This window comes from Patiria miniata, unplaced genomic scaffold, assembly GCF_015706575.1.
Source record: "Patiria miniata isolate m_02_andy unplaced genomic scaffold, ASM1570657v1 HiC_scaffold_9, whole genome shotgun sequence".
Classification (NCBI taxonomy): domain Eukaryota; kingdom Metazoa; phylum Echinodermata; class Asteroidea; order Valvatida; family Asterinidae; genus Patiria; species Patiria miniata.
The window spans coordinates 8,019,861-8,035,515 of NW_024037076.1; the positions used below are offsets into that span (position 1 = coordinate 8,019,861).

Consider the following 15,655-nt stretch of genomic DNA (forward strand, 5'->3'; position numbering starts at 1 on the left):
AAAAAAAAGGGAACTTCTAATTTGAATTTCCTACTTAAGAAGCACCGTTGGAAAGGCCTTCTTTAAAGGCCTTCTTTTGTTGATTTCTTCAGAATGACAGCATGCCAGAAAGAATAATTTCACAGGGAGTTTAGTTCCCTTACTATCTTTCAACCAAGTAAGTTTTTCACCAATAATTACGCCAGTTACTTTTTGGATAGCTGCAAATGATGGACTCTGGCTTTAAATACATACACGTCAGGTTTCATCCTCCCAAGTGAAAGTCACGGATCATGCCGAGCCTGGAAAAAGTTCTGATGCCAAAATTGGTTAATGAGATGTCGTGGCCTGTGTAGCTTGGCTAGTGCAACTTCGTATCGATTTGTTCCTTCCTTTTTTTTTTACACAAGGCTCAAGACCATGCACTGAATTAAAGTTGACAAAACACACAGAAATAATGATACATTGAAATCACATTATTGATCTCGAATAATTTTTTTTTTTAAAGACACTGAAATATGTTCATTTTTTTTTTAGAGTTTAAACAGCTCCCTGACCTGTGAAATTGTCTGTGACGATGAAAAAGGAGGGAATTTATGGACAGATATCTGTACCATAGAAGGTTATCTGTCCTTCGGAAGACAAAAATCACAATGGAAGCCACTTTACCCCATTATCATGATGCACTGTATTAGGAACTAGGTACACTGTTTTACATGCACTTGTACAGAACAAACCGATTTTGAATTAAGGAATAAAATTGCCAGAAAGCAGAATTTTGTTAAGAATCAGACAAGAACAATTTGAGACAAGCTAATTTTTGTTTGGGTTGCACTTTATCCCATTTATTTATTAAGTAGTACATGTAATAGGTTATACCGTATGCAATGAATAAATTACACATGTACATTTTTTTCCCATGTGAGGAGCCGTGAAAATGTCAGACAGATATTAAAACAAAAGTGAATAAAATGTGACATGACAAATGTAGTTTTGTCTGCAGCCTGTGTTTTCTTCTTTCAATCACATAATTTACGAAGGTCAAACTATATCCACTATTGCTTCAAACATGAAGCAACAGCAGGGTACTGTCTACCATAGTTTAAATCCTGTGTGACGCCCAGAAAGAGATGTTGTATTGAACCCAACAAATGGGTTAAATCGCCTTTCATTATCCTACTATAATATTTTCAAGTGATATTGGTTATGGAGTCTTTCGAACACACCAATTAGCAATGACGATCATTTTCAGCCATTCCACTACCTTTTGACAGGGTTCAATGAAAACAATCACAAAAATCGCCAGGAAGAATTGGCTTTCAAAAGAAAGGTAATAACATGGTATTTTTTAAAATTTATTAAACATGATTGAGACTGCTTGAAGAAATTTGCAAAACATACCAGCCGACTTAAATAAAACACTTATGCACAATGATAGCAATGTTTTGCATAAAGAATTGCAAGAAGACTAACATGATATGGCAATTTTATCATTCCTGCTGTCCTGATCATTGGACTCGTCAACAGCCGTTTTCAAGCACCGAAGTGTACAACTCGGATGAAAAAAAACCACAGATTTTAGTTCCTTGTGACACTACAGCGCCACAAAAGGACTGAAGCCTCGATGCCTCAAATGTTCAGTGCAAGTTTCATCTGATACTTCCCGTTGAAACAGCACTTGTCCACGGACACATTTTTAACAAATAGCCAGCCTTTGAAGGGATGCCCATCCGAAATAATGGCAATTGAGAGATGCTGATTGCCTCTGAAGTCCTTTGGGCAACTAGCTTTGGCTGGACTTGCGTAAATGATAGAAACCAATGCTGACGGTCGACCAATCTGCACAGCTGACGCACTTCAACCCATGTTCTCTCGATTTCCGCAGCCACGTTTATGAGCTGGAAACAAAAACAAATATAAGATGCCTTGCTGAATTCAAACAAAATTTGTTGAAGAATTGAAAGTAAGTAAAGTCTGTCACGAGCCAATGTGACCCATCAGGCCGGCATTTATCTCCGATTTCAGTAGCATGAAACGACTGAGAATATTTCTATTCCCCCTGGACGGGATGCTAGTCCATCGCAGTTACTCCCCAGCTAATGCTGGTACCCATTTATACTCCTGGGTGGAGAGAGGCAAGTGGGGGTGAAGTGGCTTGCCCAAGGACACAACATGATATGGCCAGTAGCTGGATTCGAACCCCTGACCCTCTGACCATGAGTCACAAACCCTAACCACTAGGCCACACTCCCCCAAGGAGGTGACAGAAAAGGAAGAGATGTGTTTAGTATAAAGCTGCGTGTTTAGAGACACTGTTGTTCTCCCTGATTTGAAGCTCCTCCTTTGTTTAGGACTTCCGTGCCGACTTAACTTACTGTCTTTAAACTCGTCCAATTCCCTGGCTTTCCTGAGAGCCTCTGGGTCGTCTCTGTCAACAGCTTCCTCCTTCTCTCGTTCTCTCCGTTCTGCCTCCTCCCTCTGGCTGGCTGGAGTTGGGTTCCTGTGTAATAGATTGACAGTTACAATAGGAAAGTGGTGTGACTTTTTTTTTTAAGCTAGTACTTTCTAGTATTTAAATTAATAATATTTTTTTTACTAGAGGAGAGATGTCAGATTTTAAAACATCTGATAAATTAATGAAGGGTTAAGACGGAGTAGAATGGGGTGGGAGAGATTGGTAGATTGAATCTAGTGGGGTGCTGTGGTCCAATGGTTACGGTGTTCGACTCGTGTGCCGTGGTACATGGGTTCGAATCCTGACCATGGGAACATGGTGCTTGTGCTCTTGAGCAAGGCACTTTACTATTATTGCTTAGTCCTTCGGATGGGACGTAAAGCCGTAGGTCCCGTGTGTTGTGTAATGCACGTTAAAGAACCCAGTAACACTTATCGCTTAGAGAAGGGGTTTGCCCCGGTGTTTCTGGCAGTGGCTGCAATATGCGTTGCAGCACCTTGTCAACCCTTTTAAGGTACTACATAATGGGTCTCATATTTCTCATGTACTTCATTTACCTGTCTTTAATAATATACATAATTTACAGCGCCTTGAGTACCTAATTGTTGGTAAATACGTGCGCTATATAAGAATCCGGTATTATTATTATTATTAGTCTAAAATGTTGTAGTGTATTTTGGTAATTTAATTGCTAGTAATAGAATGACCAAAGAAATTTTCAAAGAACTTACTAAACATAAACCGGAGCAAGAATGGAGGAAATTTAAACACCATACTCTGGCTCTATCAACAGACCTATCAAGCTCTATGTTGGTACTCTCCCAATTTTTAAGGTCCTGTAAAGTTGTACCAAGCCACAACACCTACAATGCTCTATGGTTATGGAATATCCCACAGTCATGATTCTAGAACATGACCAAGACAGCAAACTCAGGCAAAGGTAACTTGAGACCACTCGGGAAGGATACAGCTTTTTCTTACAAATCATCAAATCAAGCTAACCTAGTCATTTACAGTTTTGTAGTTTACTGATACATTTTGATTTCTAGATGCATTTGATGACTTACTGTGAGTTAGGGAGTATCTTTCCCTCGGCTATTTCCTTTTGGTAGAATTCCTCTAAGGTCATTGTTGGTACGCTAGGGTAGCCAGCACCAAACACCTGGGCCTGTATTGCATCCCTCGTCAGAATAAAGGGCTTCATCGGCTGTTCAGGGATAAGTAGATTAAAGGTGCGTTTACTTCAAATATGTCATGCAGTACATCACATTCATGTACTGTCATAGAAAATAATAATAATAGTTAACATTTATATAGCACTTCATACGCAGTGTTTCTAAGCGCTTTAAAAATGATTAAAATTCATGTCATCTGCAATAATGTGCACATATCATGTATGAACTAAAAGATAATTATATTAATGTGGTATGTGGTGTGATATTTAGTACACAAGTGCCCCCCCTCCCCCCTTCAATGGACGGTTCCCAATTTGGCCATAAGCCCTGACCACATTTGATTTATGATTGTGACCAGCTGGTCGACTGACCACATCCATTGATCTAATTAACCAATGCAGGAAAGATCCATTTTGACAAAGAGAAAGTCACGCACGACGCTTTGAACACCATTACGGCACGCGTAAGGTGCCGATGTGAAAATGCTACAGGTTTGTCCTGGTGAATTCAGATAAACATCGGTTGTGTGTACCCAACACTTAAAAGTGGGTTCCTGTGAAAAGTCAAAGAACTCAATCTCTGTGACTTCAGGATCGGTTGCCTTAACCCATATAGCACTTGTACTACATTGTACTACATTGTATTACATTGTGTTACATTGTGTTTATTCACCAAAGAATCAATAAAACCACAGAGTGCTTGTGCAGTTTCGGGTGCCACAGTGAGTAATAGGCTGGGCGATTTCAGGCACTACAGTGACTAAAGGGTTAAAGGGACACTGTGTCCTGGAACAGCCAAATTGGGCTACAAAAGCGCTTTGAACAAAAATGATGTTCATCGGAAAGAACATTTAAAAGTAGGATATAAACATCCACACAACTATCCTTTAAAAACTGGGCGTTTTTGTGTTATTCCTGTACGACTTTCGGGGTCCACTTTTGCGACCCCAATAATGATGAGCTGTTTGGGTGCTAGTTGTGATTTCATCCGTAAAGTGTTCGCCTGTAAGAAACCACATTTTGTGCATTGGTGGTTGCTGTTCGCGAGCACGGTGCTGTATTGACACACACAACGTGTATGTCGTACATTGACTGGAAACGACAGGAAAAGCGTATTCGTACTCCGTTGGGTCCGATGTAAACACACAGGGTTTTTTCTTCTTTTCTCGGGAACGGTAATTAAGACATTAGGTTGGTTTCCTTTCAAACGGATGTTTGAATTAGGATAAGTAAACAATCCAAAACACAATTTAAAAACACAGCACAATTGACATTGAGCTGAAACTATTGGTTTGTTGTTGACTGCAACCCTGATTATGCACATAGTTAATTTTGTTTCAAAATTGCGGCCATTTGTAATTTTTTGGGAATGGTCTGTTTGTCCTGTACCTGTCTCGGTTTCTCTTTTGGCGGTTTGGGTTCTGCGTTGGCGCCCTGCTCTTTTTGTCTTGACTTCATCTTAGCCATATGCTGTAGTATCTCCATCTCCTGCTGGACACCAGCCAACTCCTCCAGGGCCGTGCTGACCCACTTCTTCAAGCTCAGGATGTAGAATTCTCTCTGAGCAAGATGTCAAAATGTGGCACTTTAAAACTTCTCCTTGCTTAATACTCAACATGAACAGGGGGTGCTGGTGGATGAGGGTTCGTGTGGGGGTTAGGGATGGGGTGTTGCGGGGGGTGGAGGGGGCCGAGAGTAAAGTGTAGTAGCAGTGCCTAACTTGCTTTATAACCAAGGTTTTATAAATAAAATTAATAAATTGTAATGCATAGCACTTTCCATCGTATCAACAATCTCAAAGCGCTTTACAATTTTATTCCCACGTTCATCAGGCCATGGGACTATGCGGCAGCCGATATCAGCGCTCAATCGGTCCTCGACCCTCACAGGTACCCATTTATACTCCTGGGTGGAGAGAGGCAATTGTGGTAAAGTGTCTTGCCCAAGGGCACAAACACCATGTCCCTGGTACAGTTCGAACCCACATATCATCATACACGAGTCAAACACCGTAACCACTGGACCACTCCTGGGTGGAGAGAGGCAATTGTGGTAAAGTGTCTTGCCCAAGGGCACAAACACCATGATCCTGGCAGGGTTCAAAACCCACGCACCATCATACAAGAGTCAAACACCGTAACCACTGGACCATGGCAAATCTACGAGTCCTGCACTCTTACCCACACAATAATCAACACCTCCTTTGTGGATCAAATACTGTTGGATGGGATACAAGTACATATACATGTCAAAGTGACTTTGCCAAAGGGTACAAATCAAACAGAGGTACTTCAACCAGACTTCCCAATGATTCTGCCATTTTTGTGTTGGTAAAAACACCCAGCCATCGGGCAACAGTTCCCTTCAAATTCTAACCCACTTTATTGTCACACTGACTAGTATGAAAAACCGGTCATGCTGATCCTAAAATGAGTCGACACAGCCCGACAAAGTGAGAACTAACTGGCCAGGGAGACCGCTGCGAATGGCTGGACGAACTGCTTCCAGACTTTACCTGTACATCTTCAGGTTTGTCTTTCATCTGAGATGGAGTGCCTAATGCCTGCATTTTCCTCTCCATTTCCTTGGCTTGCTTGTAGCGGCGTATCTTGTCCTCTCGGTTGGCCTGCATGGCTCTCAGGTCAGGCCGACCGCTCGGGGGTTGTGACCTGGCCTCCTGGTCCTCTGGAATCTCCTGTGTCCGGGAGTCAGAATGGTTTGATTTTATTTTAATGACCGTAACTCCTAGCACTAGCAGTGCCTTGTAGTAAACACACACATGCATGTGCATTTGCTTGACTACAGTTCACGCGAGGTATATGCTTGGAATTTCTTGGGTCACACTGCCCGAATTCCCACGACTGAAATTGATTCATCTTGTTGGTAGCACACTCTTGACCGCTGTTGACAGGGATTAGGACAGGCTGCTTAATAAGGGGAACACAATCCTTATCCAGTCTTCATACAAGACTAGGTTTGTACTGTTATGTGCACATATAAATGAAAGTTATTTGTGTATAAAAGGTAAAGGTAAAGGGGACGAACCTGTATTCACAGGAACGGAGTGCCCATCTCTCTTTCATAGCGATTGGGCCAGACTCATATGCTGCTGTGGGGGGATCGCCACACCTTCTCCACAACGAGTCTGTTACCTTCCCAGCATTGAACAATGCTGGTACCCATTTAACACCTGGGTTGAGAGGAGTAATTGAGGTGAAGTGCCTTACTCAAGGGCACAACACGCATGGCCACGGTGGGGTTCGAACCCACAACCTCTCGATCACGAATCCTGTGCTCCACCGCTAGACCACACGTGCCATACATGCACAAAACAACGCATGCAGTGTGTCTTGCATTTTGAGCTCTTGTGAGCGATCACACGTTGCCAAATACTGGGCCCAAAATAATGCTTAGCAAGTTGATGTGTTAAGCGAGAAACACCCGGTTACCAGTCACACCCAATATGCTTTGCATGACATGTTCGCTGGTATTCTTTTTTTGCTAAGCTAACCTTGTCTGAGCTTAGCCCCCAAGTAACCCACAGTTACCCACCTCTTCAGTCACACCATACTGTCTGCATCGTCGGAGGAAGTCTTTGAAATACGTCTTGCTGCGTTCCACCACTGCTAGTCTGTCTTCCCCTGTCAGCTTGAGGGTGAGGCTGCCTAGTAACGCTGGCAGAAGTAAGTATCTGGGGACACAGGAAAAAACTTTTCTTCACTTTAATAACTGAACTCAAAAATTTAACCTGTAATGAATCTGCAGACACTGCAAACTTCTTTTTACAAAATTGCTTGGAGGGCAATCATTTTTTTTTTTAATCAAGTTTTGATTTAGAGATACATGTAAGTTTAATCTGCAGGAGGATGGACAGCATTCACTCGCCGGAAATAATGTAGTATCCAGACGCAAACTTCTTTCGTTGTATACAAAGTCTACGGAGAGTCAAAGGCATAATCAAAGTATTTTCTGACACAAAATTGGAAATGTCAGTCCCAGATTCATGTCTTTTCATTCAACATTTTTGCAATGGCTGACCTTCATTGAGATAATGCATGATGATGGATGCAAGATTCTTTCCCACTCACCGTATATCTGTGGTTGGCAATTCTTCCAGTTCTTCGTTAGAGCTGAACAGGTTCAATTGGCTGACCATGACTGTGGCTTGCTCCGACATCTTGATGGCCTTGTGCAGTGCATCCTTGCCAAATACAACAAATCCATTATGAATGATGTTATCAGTCAGTCTGAAACAGTTCTTTTCTCTTCACTCAGGTTGAACTAATCATGAGTAGAAACAACGACTAACGTTAGTTAACATTTAAACTGTTGTCTATGGATAAAGTTGTCTTCGCAATATTAAGACAAACAAGGCAGTGGCTATAGTTACAGCAGCTGTAACGCAATTTTCAACTGCTATTGTTACGGCATTGCAAAACACAATTGCGAATCTATATCAACCGCCTGACCTATAGTATTCAACGTCAGGATCTTTGGCTCTTGGAACCAGACTAGGCCTATCACGTATCAACCAAATGGTTCTCGGATTTTATTTGCCTTTAAAAAAAAACGCGACAAGAAAATTGGCGATCACAGTGCGATGTACATGATGTACCGTTTTTTTTACCGCTTTTTTTCTCCATATATCATGTCAATGAAGGTCAGTCATTGCAAAAAATGGGAGTCATTGCAGACTACCCCGCCACTCGGAAATACACCCCTAAATTCTCTGGCTACGAGGTTGGAATCACTTGAAAAGAAACAACTCAAGTCCATTGCCAGCTATGCGGATACTGAGTGGGGGTCCCCTTGAGAACGAAGCAACACAATGAATGGGAGTTGCTGAAAAAAAGTCCAAACCAACTACCCTGTTGCCGGCTACGCGGATACGAAGTGGGAGTCCTTATAATGCTTGAGAACGAAGCAACACAAAAGTAATGGGAGTTGCTGAAAAAAAGTCCAAACCAACTACCCTGTTGCAGGATACGCGGATACGGAGTGGGAGTGCAGTGGAGCATGACGCATAGTACATACATGTCGCGCTTAGAAGGTTTATTGAGGGCAATCAACCGTGACTCCGTAGCCGGCTACGACGAGGTGCATAGATCGAGTGGTGGGGTATTCTGCAATTGTGCCCAAAATGTAGCTTGAGTTACTCCAGCTGACATGCTCCATAGTCATTCACATGTAACATGTGAATGAATATGGAGCATGTCAGCTGGAGTAACTCAAGCTACCCAAAATGATGATGAGACATGAATCCAGACTGAGTGAGAAATCTATCTAATTTTGTTAGGCCCTAATAAATATTTAGAAAATGTTCTTGACTCTTCATAAACTTTGTACATAATCGCTAGTCCGAGTAACTTGGACCCAACTTATCGCCTTTTTTAACATTTGGACATGGTCTGGCGATCGCCAGACCATGTCCAACTCCAAATGTTAAAAAAGGCGATAAGTTGGGTCCAAGTTACTCGGACTACATAATCGCTGAGGTAGCGTCAGGTTGCATTGAAATGATATATGAAAAAAAGTGGCGTCAGGTTGCAACATTTTTCCACTCCAGCTCCAATGCTTAAGTATGGAGCTGGAGTTACTAGTACTGCATAATGTGCAAGCGCAAGTATTATCGATCGCGCCATTCGTGTACAAATAGGTCCTAAAACATTGTAAAACGAATTTACACGAATTTACACAACTGTCATTATTACGGGTAAATCTTCTGCAAATTTATGTCAAATAAAATATGTTTACAATTTATTGTCACCTGATAAGACTTAGAATTTGTTGGTTCATCAGAAATTTCAAGCTCTTGCTGAATTCGCCAAGAATCTTCGAAAATTTCAGACAACTTCGGTGCGTCGGAAACGTCGTCTGCCTTTTCCGCCATGTTGAATGGCGCCCTCTCTGACTGTGTCAGTGGTTTACTTTGGTCATCTGCAAAAATAATTAATAATCACGCCGCTGCTGTCGAGATTTTTTTTTCTGAGAGACTTTATTTGTGTTTTTATGATGACACTGTCCGGTAGATTTTGTAGATCCAGCCAATTTAGAACAAGTTTATTTTTGGTTTTCCTAATTAAGACCTACTTGCCGGATAATGAGAGTATGTTATTAACAAGGTAGGCTGTACGTTGTAACTGAAAACCCGTCAAAAATGGCGTAGAAACAGATAGTAGCTTGATTTTTTCTACCGGAGTGTTTCTATTTGGTAATGATAATAAAATCTTCTGCCTAATAAAATATTAGCTTTACAAAAGTAGGCCTATACTTCGCTTTTGATCTAAACTTTTGAGAGACAATCTAAGATTGTCAAAAAAATTCATCCGATTTTTCCAGAAGCTGCACAATAATTTCAGTCGCCATCGTGGGCGTCGATATTGGTGGGGGACGGGAGGGGAACATGTCTCCCCCCCTTTAATTTTTAAACTGGGGGGGGGGGGGGGGGGGGGATATCCGAGTATCGTTTGTCCACTCCCCACCTTTTTTCGTCCCCGAATAAAAGTGGTAGCCTACATTTGATTCTGTACCTCAGAATAGCTGATTCAATGACTCCAAAGTCGAACATGATGTTTTAATGATGATCTGTTGCTCAAAAAAGTTGTTAAAGTGGTCAAAAAATTGCCAGATATCGCACCACAGAGCGTCTAGAATCCTAAATTTTCCGGGGGCATAAAGTGGGCCCCGAACTACCGTTAGGACTTCGCTTTGATCAAGGTATGTCCCCCCCCCCCCCCCCCCCCCCCCCCCCCACTTTTGAGAAGTGATTGACGCCCTTGGACTCGCAATAATTAGTAGACAAAATAGTTTGTCATACTTACGGTACAGCCCCCTGCAGACAGTAGCCACACAACAATGTTGCGACTGATGAAACCAATTTTGTTGGGTTCTCCCTCTCATCTTACTGTTCGTCTGATCGTTAAAGTGAGCCGTTTGGAAAAATTCTAGCAAAGGCAGATGAGAACTATCAGCAGCTCTTCCGGAATGTGCAACTTGCCATAAATTAATGCTATAGGAGATTCCAAGCAATCTTTGAATGTAAAAAACGAAGTCAACATTCATGAAATATGTAGCCGCGTTCCAGGATACATGAGCGCACATGCAAGAATAATTGCAATGCTCAATGTAAACGAATGGTTTTATTTCTGACGTACGAATTTGACATTGATCGATTCTTTCGGCATTTTAAATACCTGCTCAAGGGAATACGCGGCATATAAGACACGGGAATGATACATGTTTTGCTACCCTGAACGCACATGTTCTCAAAGTCTTAATCTTTCAAGGTATAAACCGCAGTCAGTCATTTATTTTCTTTAGACAGTTAACTTTACCAGCTATCGGCACCCGAATAGGGAGGGACAGGATTTCGGGAACAACCTTCGGGGAACAAAAATATCTTTTTGTAATAAAAAGAAGAAGATCTTTTAGTTTTTACTTGGAGGCAACAACTGGGAAAAAGTAAGACATCTTTTAAGTTTTAATAGTTACTTTATTTTGTTCATGAAAGCATGCAGATCACTCCTAAAAATTGCGTTTAGCAAATTAACTGAATCTTGCTATCTTTTTGTAAACATAATTACGTTTAGAAGCTAAACAGTACGTGTCCAATTCCTAAACATCAATGTGCAATTGCTAAACACTCCCCCATCAATATTCTAAAAATGTTAAATATTTAAACGTTGTGTAGTATTCAAACATGTTTACAAACAGATGGCAAGAAAGTGTTTAGAAAAGTGAATGTATGTACAGTGGCGCACCCAGGATTTGGCTTGGAGGGTGCGCACAATGATTTTTTTTCCACATTTTTGAGCAGTTAATTTTTTTCAAAAAATGTTGCCCAAAATTTATGGCCGCAGATTTTTTTTTTTTTTTTTTTTTTTGGGGGGGGGGGGGGGACTATTTTGACGTTTGTGGCGCCAGTATACTACTTGCAAATAGGCCAATATCACCAAGGTCAAATCATGGGGCTAAAAAGAATTTGCCAAAAACCCCCCAAAATTGACAACCTCTTGGGGGGGGGGGAGCCCCCGAGACCCCACCTTGGGTGCGCCACTGTGTATGTGTATATATAGCCTTAAACTTGCCAGATATCCTCAAATATAGTCAATAAGCTAAATACGTGCATCTTTTCAACACCTCTGTCATGAAGTGTTCATAGTTCGGTTTATACATGCACTACCTGCATGAGAATACATGCTGCTACAGATTAATAGCGTCAAACTAAAGCATAATAACTGCATGTTTCTAGATAAGTAACTTTCCGTGGCTTATTCATCCTCATCCTGACGACAGATGGCGCCAGCATCTTGGGCGTGGCTACATGCCGGTGTCTCCCAGCAATGAGATGGGCAGTCAGCCAGTTGACTCTCAGACCCATCACAGGTCACTCTCTCCATGTGGATTGGCCCCTCACCCTGGCCGAAATGAGCCCCGGACTTGGCTTCCACAGCCCCGGAGAATCCCAGCTGACGACAGACGACCTGGACGTCATCCGTGTCCCAGTCATTGTCGCAAACTGTCCCCCAAGTCGCATCACGGTAGATCTCTACTCGTCCGCTGGCGGCGTTCGAACCATCGCCAACCAACCGAACCGTATCTGGTAAACAAATATAACTTTCTTTAAAACTTGAAACACTTTGTTTGATTTTTTTTTTTTTTTTAACAAAACAGCGATTGATTGAATTATATCATTTTTTTAAAGTCATGTTTAACTTGACAAATAAGGAATACTGCAGTATTCCTTACATTCAACAGTATACTGTTGAATGTTTTAGATTTGGAAAAGAAATAAGATGAAAAGAATGTTGAAGTATTAAAAGATAGACTTGATATCGGATGAAGATCTGTCTCATCAGAATGACGAACTATGGGGCCTAATTATGATTTTAATGACAAATGAAATCCTGCTGTGAAGACAAACTGTTTTTGGGTATTAAAATACGAGAAATAGTAAGGAGTGGTAACGGTCTTTCTTACTGAGTTTTGGTCGGCAAATCACCCCGGCCACTTGTGAGGTATTACAGGGACGAGAGCTGGTACAGACAAACGGGCAGTCAGCCAACCGACTCTCCGTCCCTCGACACGCCACACGGTTCATCACGATCGGTCGCTCGCTCTCTCCGTAAAACGATCCCGTCTTGATCTCCACTGCTTCTAAGAAGTTGCCGAGCTGACGACAGACGACCCTGGCATCCTGGATGTCCCAGTTGACGTCACAGACTGTTCCCCAGATCCCGTCGTGATTGATTTCCACTCGACCGTTGAGTTTGTCATCCCCGTCCACCAAACGAATGGGTGCATCCTCAACAAGTTTCAGGTCGTACTTCCCTCCTGCTCCCACTCGGTAACCAGCTCTATGCCCCGCGTCCCATTGTACGGTTATCCAGCCGCTACTCAATTCACTGTCGACACTACCCTCTCCAGGCGGATTACCGTCCTGTCACAAAGAAACTTGTGAACCTTAGCATAACATGTAACATGTATAGTTCAAACCAGCAAGTCAACCATTAAACCCCCCCCCCATTTTTTTTAAATATATTCATACACACACCCAAGTATGTATTTGCCTGCAACCGGGGACCCCCTATTGTCCCTCTTTTGTTTGTACTTTTAACTATTTAGGAAGACCTCTCATATGTTTTGTACACGAATCCAAATTGGGGACCTCTCGGGGATTGGGGACCCTATTGTCCTCTATGTTCAACGTCCCCTGTTGAATGCAGAAACAAACTCACACGCACACAAGTGTGTATTTGCCTGCAACCGGGGACCCCCTAGTCCCTCTTTTGTTTGTACTTCAGGAAGACCTGCCATATGTTTTGTACACATATCCACATGGGGGACTGCTCAGGAATTGGGGACCCTATTGTTCAACGTCCCCTAATGAATGCAGAAACAAACTCAAGTGTATATCTGCCTTCAATCGGGGACCTCCTATTGTCCCTCTTTTGTTTGTACACTAACTTTTGAGGAAGACCTCCCAAATGGTTTATACACGAATCCAAATTGGGGACCTCTCGGGGATTGGGGACCCTATTGTACCCTATTGAATGCAGAAACAAACTCACATACACGCTTACTGGAATTTGTATCCTAGTGGAGTCATTTCTATGTTCTCGTGTACTAAAATTTAAGAGTTTGAAACGGAAGTAGTCCAAAGGTTTTTTTTTTACCAGAATTGATTTCCTCGGCTGTAATTCGGACTTAATATTCCTTACATAAAATACTTTAATTTGCGACGAATCAACACACCTTGGAAATTCCTAGTTGTTTTAGTGAAATCCATATATCTATTTCGTGATAGACTTGTGGAGACGTATTCACCTATAGAAATTGCCCTATGGAGACGTATACAATCTTTTGTTCCCTATTATGCATAATCTCCACAGGGTACTATGTATCATATTACACAAGTGTGTATTTGCCTGCAATCGGGGATCCCTAATGTCCCTCTTTTGTTTATACTTTAACTTTTTAGGAAGACCTCCCATATACACGATCGCCAAATTGGGGACCTTCATGAATTGGGGACCCTATTGTCCTCTATCGTCCAACGTCCCCTAGTGAATGCAGAAACAAACCCATGGATGCGTTTGTTTATGGTGTAAATTGAGGACACACACGTGCAACATCATCGATGAATTGAGGACAGGGACCAAGTCGAGGACTCCTCGGTTAGATAACGTGTACAAAACCAACGAGAGCTGTTGCAAATAATTCGAGTACAAACTAAGGAATGATGATTAGGGACAATAGGGGGTCCACGATTGCCGGTGTTTACAAAGATGGGTGTGTTCAAGGCAGTAGACTGTCTCTCCTACTGCAGCGCAAACGGAGCCCGTTGTATTCAGGTGCGGGTCCAGAGCGGGGGGGGGGGGGGGGTACAACCCCTCGATCTAGCTCAATTGTTTTGTTTTATAGAAATACATCAAAAATAATGTTACCCCCCCCCCCTGCTCTGACACCCAACATTTTTTTACTGGAAATGAAATCTGCCTGTGCACAAAATTCGGACAGGGCTAGCTGGGTTACGGGTTATTTGTACCGTATTGTGTAATACATGTATAGTGTCACTGATCGTCTGATTTGAACCGCGCCCCCATTGAAAGTATTGGACGAGCCCTCCCCCCGTCCCTCTCTCCCCCTCCCCCCTCCACCTATTGATTTTACGGAGGCCTAGTGACAGGATAAAAAAAACTGTCTACATTTCAGCATTGCTTTGCTGTTGACACCCCCCCTCCCCCCTGCAAAAAATCCTGGATCCTCCCCAGAGTATTCTCGGCAACGGGCGCGTATTTCTCCCGGGCCTATACGCCGGTTGCCGAGAATAATTTAAGGCAACGTTTTCGGCAACGTATTTACCCCTTTACCAATTCGGCATCTGTTCGTGTTGCCCGTATCCCACTTTACTCCACCCAGCCATTGTAATCAAGGTCAACAATGCGTTCGGTGGAGTACCGTCGTAGCGGGAAAAAATATATAATGATGGGCCTAATCCAGATTTTGAAAGGCAGCCTGAAAACCCGTGAAGATATACTCCATGGTTGGTCATTATTATATAGCTTTCTCTAACTTTCGTTTATTTCACGTGACAAGTTTTTAGTTCATGGGCAACGAAAAACCACATTTGACTGTCGTGAACTTGAAAAGAAACTTTCACCGAGTTTATGGACAAACGATGAACATTTGGATTTGTACCTGATTTCCATATCCCCAATCTGGTCCACGTACCACCCTGGTACCAGTCGTAAACAGTCTGGCTATCTCGGATTCGCTGATTGGTGAACCTTCTTCGCTTATGGGATGGGCGGAGCACAGCTCTGAAAAAAAGGGAACGTAAAGGTTTACCCAGCACATTTCCACTAAAAAAAATAATACCTTAAAAAAAGTGCGAATGCTCCCTCACATCAGCATTCAATCGTCATAAAGAGTCCTTGTAGATCTTGATACTCGATCATTCGGTTGATTAATAAGTTCAAGAAAATCCAAACGGTCATTAAAATCAACCGTTTTCGTCAAAACTGAAGAGGAATGCAGAGCAAGAA

The 15,655-nt window shown here is 42.3% G+C and overlaps 2 protein-coding genes across 2 annotated transcripts; both read right to left on the reverse strand.

Moving 5' to 3' along the window:
- Positions 1–793: 793 nt before the first annotated feature.
- Positions 794–9,530, reverse strand: LOC119720797 (immunoglobulin-binding protein 1-like). The gene is made up of 8 exons (XM_038190643.1): positions 9,376–9,530; positions 7,697–7,809; positions 7,161–7,299; positions 6,124–6,303; positions 4,998–5,168; positions 3,502–3,641; positions 2,355–2,479; positions 794–1,877 (listed from the first exon to the last, which is right to left on the reverse strand). Exons 1-8 carry the CDS (start codon positions 9,496–9,498, stop codon positions 1,837–1,839), a joined length of 1,032 nt encoding a protein of 343 aa, XP_038046571.1. The 5' UTR covers positions 9,499–9,530; the 3' UTR covers positions 794–1,836.
- A 2,348-nt stretch (positions 9,531–11,878) lies between these two features.
- LOC119720392 (scavenger receptor cysteine-rich type 1 protein M130-like) lies at positions 11,879–15,389 on the reverse strand (the record flags this gene model as incomplete). Its single annotated transcript, XM_038190057.1, has 3 exons — positions 11,879–12,207; positions 12,588–13,047; positions 15,309–15,389. Coding segments are annotated over 3 exons (870 nt in total), but the record flags the coding sequence as incomplete, so codon positions are not given.
- Positions 15,390–15,655: the final 266 nt, after the last annotated feature.

Excerpts from the sequence above, each read along its gene's own strand:
- LOC119720797 (XM_038190643.1), bottom strand. The coding sequence starts at position 9,498 with ATGGCGGAAAAGGCAGACGACGTTTCCGACGCACCGAAGTTGTCTGAA. Across the intron at positions 7,810-9,375 it reads CAAATTCTAAGTCTTATCAG|GATGCACTGCACAAGGCCAT; the intron begins GTGACAATAAAT and ends GTATTTGGCAAG. Across the intron at positions 6,304-7,160 it reads AGTATGGTGTGACTGAAGAG|GAGATTCCAGAGGACCAGGA; the intron begins GTGGGTAACTGT and ends TCCCGGACACAG.